Source organism: Athene cunicularia (assembly GCF_003259725.1).
Source record: "Athene cunicularia isolate RWA chromosome 8 unlocalized genomic scaffold, athCun1 chr8_part1, whole genome shotgun sequence".
Classification (NCBI taxonomy): Eukaryota; Metazoa; Chordata; class Aves; order Strigiformes; family Strigidae; genus Athene; species Athene cunicularia.
The window spans coordinates 12,666,452-12,674,886 of NW_020799109.1; the positions used below are offsets into that span (position 1 = coordinate 12,666,452).

General features: G+C 40.7%; 1 protein-coding gene across 1 annotated transcript in view; it reads left to right on the plus strand.

Moving 5' to 3' along the window:
* Positions 1 to 2,273: 2,273 nt before the first annotated feature.
* Positions 2,274 to 8,435, plus strand: part of ST6GALNAC3 (ST6 N-acetylgalactosaminide alpha-2,6-sialyltransferase 3) — a 220,453-nt gene continuing 214,291 nt past the window's right edge. The window contains exon 1 of the mRNA XM_026854445.1: positions 2,274 to 2,470. Within this exon, the coding sequence (XP_026710246.1) occupies positions 2,453 to 2,470 (18 nt within the window). The 5' untranslated portion in view covers positions 2,274 to 2,452. The remainder of the gene's footprint in view (positions 2,471 to 8,435) is intronic.

Genomic DNA, 8,435 nt, shown 5'->3' on the forward strand with positions numbered 1-8,435 from the left:
GCTGCACACTGTGAGAAACTCATGGGCACTTAGAGCATTTTTAGTATTCCAGAAAATCTATTTGACTGTATTTCACTTACCTAAGAAAAACTTAGAGGGGCTGTAGCTGCCTGTTGGACAATTGAAGAAATTACTTTTGTTATGCCCTTAAAAAGATGTCATACAAGCATCCCAGAAGGCAGGTGAATTGTGGTGAGTCACAGAGGGAGGGAGGAAAGGATGGCTGTTGCTGGTGATGTAATGATTAAACGTCTTTAAGATAAATGTCCATATAGAAAAAGTCTAAAAGTTAGATTATCATATTTTGTCTGATGTGGTGTTTAGAGTCAAAGAATCTAAGAGAAATGCTTAAAACAAGACGCCTACCCCCATCTCTGCCCTTCCTTAAGCAATATAATTCACTGTAAATTCCTCAGTGCTTTGGGTGTATTGAAATGGTTGACCTTTTCATGACAGTTTCTCTCCAAGCCTCATTCCTTTTGTTCTTTACAGAGTAAAGGTGAGGGGTGGGAAGGGGATGGAATATTTTTCATTTGTCTTAATTGGAAAATTTTCTTATGCCCACCACACAGATGGAAGGGTTTCAGTCCCAGAAAAAATAGATGCTTGACTGTTGGAGAGAGAAAGACACTTTTTTTTTTTTTTTTTTTAAATTGGAAAAAAATTTGTGTATCTTATTAAAAACCAGAGCTTTGTTACATAACTCCTTATGAATAACTGGTCTTTAGAGAGGCATAAACTGCAGTCCAGAATGATGTAACACTGATTGGTCATAGCTTCTAACAAAAAAAGACCATAGGTCCTGCCCCCACAAGCTTCTTCCACTGACCTGTTGTTTAGGTATTTCCTTATGTTAGATAATTCATAGTTAAAAACTTCACTAAGTTTTTTTCATTAGTCTCCCCAACAACACTACAGTTTTCAGCTCAATAGCTTTGGCTTGTGGCTGTAGTTGAGCAAAGAGGTGATTTCCAGTGGTGAGAGGTGCTGAGGCTTTTGCAGGACCTATGTACAACTATAGTGCTCATTGGCATCATCTTTGGGAGTGTACAGGAAGGCAGCCAAGGAGTGTGAGCTGGAGAAAGCCTTCCCACTCCCTTTCTGTTCTGCTCCTGGGGATGATTTGCCCCTGCATAGAAATGAGGACAGCTAATTCCTTTAGTTTCAACCTACTTATTTTCTTGAGTTATTGTACCTGGATAGGAGAGGCTTGCCAGGCCAGGAATGGTATTGGCTATTACATGTGCAGCACAGTACTAACCCCTTCTGGATTCCACAGCTCCGCAGTAAGCAGTTTCAGAACATTAACTAGAGTGTATTGGCTGCATGTTACCAGGTACCCTGAGTCGCTGCAAAGAGGATGAAGACATCCAATACAAGGAATTTATTAAGGAAGAGGGAGAGCTTTGGTGTGTATTAAAGCAGCAGGAATGAAGCAATGTAGCACACAAGGAATATAGGGAAGGTGCCAAGTACAGAAAATGCAAAGGGTTCCAAGATGTAGTAATAAGAAGTACTGGGAAAGTGTAATGGGGAGAAAGATACTGCAGAAGCGACAGATATTAAATGAAACCATTATAATATATAGAGTATGATATGTAAGAGAAGAATCTGAATTTGATGAGGTGATGTAAAGTGAAAGATTTCTTCAGCAGCTGAATGTATTAACCTGCAGTTAATCCCACTGCAGTGTAGGAAAGTCCAAAGAAAGTTCAGAGAGCCTTTATCAGAGTTGCACAAATAAAAAAACCGCCAAACCAACCCACACTCTCCACTCCCTGTGATGTATGTCAGTCCTTTACAGAAAAAGGCATGTGCAGCACGACTCAGGCACCTCCGGTGGGATATTTGCGTTGGCTGCTGAGAATGGTTATCTCTCATAGGGAAGCAGTTGCAGCCTTCAGACAAAGGGAAGCCTGCTGCACAATGAAAAGGGTTGAACATGAACTGATATGTCACACTAACAAGCAGTGTAAGGATTTTTAGAGCCTAAATAATAGAGTTTGGACTTTTCTGACCAACTGGCAGCAATGGTCTCCTGAGAACATTTAGAGAGTTGCACAGAGATTAATTATAAACGCGCAGCTTGATTTCCAACCATTGCAAAACATCTGCAAGGTATAGATTGCCACTCGTACGTATCGTATTGTGTGAGAGCGTCCTGGAGCTTACAAAAAAACATACTGGAGCCATGAATCAAACTGGGTCATGTGACAGAGGGGAGGTACCGGGCTGGCTCCCAGCCAGTGGCAGGAGCTGATGGGTGGAACAAACGGGGCATAAAAAGACTAATATGACTAACGGATCCTGGATGCGTGGTACCCTTATTTGGATCTACAGGAATGTAGGCTCTAGCAGTTCTGCAGCTCTACCAGCCTTTTGCCTGACACTGGAACTGCTGCTCACAAAGTAGAATCCTGCTGCTGTGTGGTAGGAAGGATAGAGAAAGAACATGGCCTGCATTTTGAAGGTAAATCTCTATCTGTTGCTTGAATGCATTGTTAGAGAGCCCCTCGCTGTTCAGAGGCATGGATTCGGTGTGGTCCTATTGCATCTTCGTTGTCTTTTTGAATACTGGCTTTGTCTGGCAAATGAATATGGAGAGATTCTGCAACGTATAGCTGTGCTCTGCTTCCCTCTGCCATTCTTTTCCTCTTTCCCTGCATTGTCAGAACTGCGAGCTAGCGGGAACTGTGTACCGAATAATAGGAGGGGGTGAGGGGCTCTGGTTTGTTTCAGCTGACTTTGAGCTGAATTCCTTCAGGAGCAATAGCATTCGGGCAACAGACTTCCAGTACAAAGGACAAAACGGGGGAAGTTATTTTTTTTTTTTCCTGACTGTGCAGCATTTACTGCTTTTAAAGCAAAGGTTGCAGATGTACACAGCTGTCCCAGTTGCTCCTTAAGCACACACTCCTCTGCTGAATTTACCCCAAATCCACATGCTCTACACAATTATACTTAGTATCGAATCGCACTTACTAATTAAGTGACATATTTGATGGAGGGATTTTCCCCTTGACGCCAGCAAATATAAACGTAAACTTACCGTGTGATCGTATGCCTTCTTCAACCTGCTTTCCTCACCAAGATAAAAGTCTTTGCAACAAGCATGTCGTGGAGATGGAGGGAGCATCACTAGCACTAAGTATTGAATGAAAGGGGAGGAGGCGGAAGTGCGGTCAGTGGAGAACAAACAGCGTTTGTTTCCTTACAGTGTTGTCACATGCAGGCAGTCACTCGCCTGTGCCTGGTTTGAAAGTGGTTTGTTTCAGGTTCATTTGCTATCTGCCTTGCTCCTTTCTGTGTATATTTTGAAGACATTTGTGCTCTGTTCCTTTTAGTAAATAAAACTGATCTGTGAATGCTTTGGTATTTTCAGCCTGATCTTCTAACAAAGGGTTGATTATCTCAAACTTTGGGATGGCCTCTCATAGCAGTTGCCTTCAGCATATCAGCAAAGCTTCAAAACAGTCCCCAAATAAGAAACGTTCCTGTGTCTCCTTGGAGCTAATTCTTATCGCTTTTTTTGGGTGTTCAACTTCAAAAGCGACTTATTTTGCTGCATTGTTTTTCCCTTTCAATTCATTCTCTACTAGTGGGTCTGTGGTTTATGGATGTTTTTTGAATTTCTTTTGTGAGCATGTAGGTTGTTGCAGCTTATATTAATAAATATGGCAAAGTCTGCCCCAAGTGCAGAAACTTCCCTGAACTAACAAGTTCTGCTTGGAGATAGGTGGTACAAACTCCTTTAGGCAGACAGCACTGACGCAATTGAGAGTTAAGTTGTGACTTAGGATAAGGGATATACGAGCTTCGTGAAAGGTACCTGGCTTCACAATGATAAGCATGTGTACTCCTTTTTTAAACACGCCCTGAATAATTTTGCTTGGATCTGCAAGTGAGCCAGAAGATGGATTTTTTTTTTTATTTTATTTTAAACTGTGTCGAGAGATCACATGCAAAACTGTCCCTAACAGTTAAATAAGAATATCCTTTTACAATAAAACTCCAGTGTCTCTTTCCCCTTCCCAGTTGTTCCCTCTGCACAGTCTGGTGACACAGCCTGCCACAAGGATGACTTCTGCAGGGCCTTTCTTTTAGAGTTTGAATCATAACACAATAAACACCTTCCCTTTGCCCAGGCCTTGGGTTCCATTTGGTTGTAATTCTGATGATTAAATCAATAGATAAATTGGTATTCCTTGACAGGCAGCCTTCTGCCAGCTTAGTTCTTAATCTTGTTAATACAGGCAGGTGCAAGGATAAAAAGTGAAATAGATATGTAAAGATTAGCTTTGCCATAAGGCAGGCTGGACAGACATCCCACAGGAGTAATTTAAATATCTAGATCAAGATACTTAACTGTGTATAAGTTTTTAATGCAATGTCTACAGGTACTCAAGCTTTTACCATAACAAGGAAATTCAGAATAATATGCATATTTTGTTGTGATGCCAGCCTAATTCTTTACTGAAAATACAAACCTGTTAGTTACACCCTTCTTCCTTCTCTTAGGTTTGTCATGACTGTCTTCTTTATTTAGTCAGTAGCCTGTGTGGAGACACACACACACACACACACACACACACACACACATCTGTGCTATAGGTATAGATATTAACTAGGTGGTGTCACGGTGTTGGTGGGAAGCCAGAATCACTGTGCATCCTTGCCACTTCAGCCCAGAGTGCCTCTTTGGCTCTGCCTTCTGGCTGGCCCTGCCTCTGTTCCTAGATTTTTAAATTCCTCCCCACCCCCCCCCAGTACTGACACTTGTGGAATGTTTGAGTTCTGTATGGGTGAGATATTAATATAAATGACATTGGATAGAGATATCTGTAAAATGCAAAGAACCGAGGTGGTTGTTAATAATTAATTGGAGTTACTTAAAATGGTTAAGGTCATATTAAAAAAAGTGTATAATCTTTAGATACTAAGATCTCCCTTTACTATGACTACTGCAATACTAGCCCTTGTAGAAATATTTGCGAAGGTGATTCTTCCTAGGGTACGTGCCATTTCTGTGGTGTTTGTCGTGCACTGGTAGGGCTGTTGCTGATCACGGCTCCAGAAACTTTGTCTCCCAATCAGTAGTGGGACATTCTTTTTAAAACCAGTGAAACTCTCTTCTGCAAATTCTTCTGTTAAGGAAACGCAGGGAAAGAGGCGAGTTCTAAGATGCAGGAATCGTTTTTAGTTTTCCATCATGTCATTAAAAATCAGGGCAGAGTATCTGAGTGAAGTGTAGGCATTTCTTGGAAGCAGTTTATTTTATGCTTGTTACTATGGTAGCTACGTGCCACCTTGCTGATTACTAGATTAACAGTGATTACTATTTATGTAGTCACTATTATCCCTAAAGATGTTGTACATTCTAACTTACACTCTGTCAACCACTAACCCTTTAAATGATGACATGTTACTCGATACATTACTTCAAAGAAACGCTAGTTTTCATATAACTGCAAAATGATACTTCAGTGTACCTATCGTCTTACAACAAAATACACTATGAATGATAATGATATTCTCTAAAATGTTGGTATCCCCCACGGAGGAATGGATCATGATATTTTAAAGGAAATAGAACCGATAACTTACTTCACACATGCTGCACTTTGTATGGGGTTATGTCTTCCCCTTTTTATGAACTCCTTTTAGTGGACGTTTTGAAGAAGATGGTGGAGGTGGATTATGTTGTCGTTATGTACAATTTTAACTGTGTAGGCTTAATGTGTTAGAATTTAATAAAAAATGTCCATGTGTGATGAGCCCATACAGTGACGACTAAATGTGAAATCTAGATAGGTTTCCTTCTGTTTTGTGTGCTGTGTATTTACAATGCAGTGACCAAAAGAGATTTCATGGGCCTATAAGATGGACATGATCTTCTACCAGCAGCGATCACAAGGGAGTTGAAACCTTTAGTGAAATTAATGTGATCTAATAGTATTTGTATAATGTGAAGCAATGTTCTTATTACCACAACTGATTCTGAGTTCTTCTTGCACAATAATCGGGTGGCCAATTAAAATTTGTGGCTTCTTTAATATTTTTCTTCTAAGTAGATCAAAATAACTGTTTTGCAAAGTGTAACTTACAGGTTTCAACCAAACAAAACTCTTCAGCACACGCCTGTAACAGTTTTCTGTAGGATGCTGTCTAAATTGACCATACCTAGGAGTTCACCTATGATTGTTTTGCATGTTCCCTCTCTGGGGTTATCTCAGCTGGTTTAATTAAATCCACAGGTTGTATTTTCCCTTTAGTTCACATTGTAAACTGGTTTTGGCATGAATTTTCAACGGCCTGCATCTGATTGGGGTCCTCAGACACTGCAGTAATAGAGATAACATTACTATCTGCAGGCATATGCTCCATCTGCACTTTTGAGACTAAAATAGCGAAGCTGATCTCATTATATCAAATTTTCCACCCTGGCAAGTAGCTGTTCAGAGGGGAGAGGCAGAAGGTCTAAAAGGATCTGGTCATGGTGTTTGGGTGTTTGTCATTTTGGATACTTAGTTATTAATTAGATATTTTTTTTTTTAACCCCTACCTACATGATGGAGATTGTAGCTATTTTGTCCCAAGTTTCTACGTGATCAGAAGCACATTCCTTGTTTCAGTTATGCTCTGTTTTGCAGGGTAGGCTTTGTGTCTCACCATAATTCCATTTGCTGCTAGTGATTTGCAGGATGCAAGGTCTGCCATAGAGCTGACCCCTATATCCTGCTTGAATCAGGTCCAAGATAATTCACATACTGCTTTGACTATTAAATTGACTGCAGCAATGTTTATGCATGGCATCCATCCATTTTCCTGTGCTGAGGATTGTACCTGGATCCTGTTTGATTCTCATGCTCTGCTATTTCCTCTGACCTGACAAGAGATGGAGAGATCCTATGGAAAGGAACAAAGGTGACCTCCCCCTTCCTGGGAAGATGCCCGTCTGATGGGTCATTTCACAGCAACATCTATATTTGCTGCAGGTTCACTGTAAGGCAAACTCTCTTCTAGGCCTGCCTTAACCCGATGATCAACAGTTTTGTGGGCTGTGGTATTTCTGCTGTAACTGGAGTCATTCCTAGGAGCATGTGGTTCTATCTCTAGGGATGGAAGGTGCAAATATGCAAAGGTGCCCCTTATGAGGTATGCACCGATGAGTTGGAAAGTAACAGGCAGATGCAACAAGGAGTTACAGAAAAGAATCAGGATTACTGAGGCACTAAACAGGTTTCTTGCTGGATCACTCCATTCTTATTTGCTATGACTGATTTTTTTCCCCTCCTCCTCCCCCTTGCCTAGCAAAACTCCATAGTTAATTCTTTCTGACGCTCCTTCTACACTGGATATTTCTATTTTAAATAAATTTCTTAAAATGATTCTGTTTCTAACTAAAAGACATTTTTTTTGTTGCTCTACATTGTTTACCTATCAATTGCTCCAAAGTGAATGAAGATGAATTAATGAATCCAGCAATGTTCAGGGCTAGGATTTGCTGTACCGTGGTGCTTAACTACTGTGTAAGATTTTATGGAGTGTAGTACATGGAATTTTGTAATGTGTTTTTTATTATGTTGACTTACTGAAAATGTAAGGAAAATTAAATTCTAAGTATAAAACCACTTTTCATTCTTGCAATGATCTTAAACTAATTATACTTTAAATATAATAGCCCCCACCCAAGCAGGAGACAACAGTCTAGTCCTACAAGAGGACTTGCTTTAATTGAATGAATTTGATTTTGATGCCCATGTAGCTAAACCAAAACAATCTCCAGTGTAAGCACACTTCAGTTGATTTAAAACTGGAGTTTCCTGTCTGAATTCATTAGAGGTGTAAAAATTAAAACCACAAAACCAGCATGAAATTAGGAGCTGTCTCAGAGTCTTACATCTAAGTAGTTGTGTGATAAAGCAGTAACGGGGAAAAGGTTTTAGTTTTGCAGTTCATCTTTAAGCAATGAAGCATGTGCCATCCAGATGTTTTAGGCTTCCCCCCCTCCCCCCAATAATGCTCTCTGTCCCCTGCTGAAGTAAGGCTTGCTCCCTCACGCGAAATGACTCTCCCCCCATGTGAAATGTTGCTCTCGCCCTGCAAAACAATACTTACCCAGTACTCCCCACTTCACAGACTGATGTAATACTACCCCCAATAATATTCCCCTTCCCATACTCCATCCTCCCCCCCCATTATAAAACTCTGCCCCCTGGAAATATGGTTTACCCCTGTCTGCACAAAATGCCTCCCCCCGATATAACACTCCCCCCCAATATAAAACTTACCTTTGAGATAAAGCGAGATACCACTGCGCTCCTGCGAAATACCGCTCAACGACAGCCTGCTAAATACATCTTTCCCCCCCCTCGTGAAATATGATACTTCTAAGGTCTGCTTCCCTGCAGTCTCTCAAACATTTTGGTGCTTCC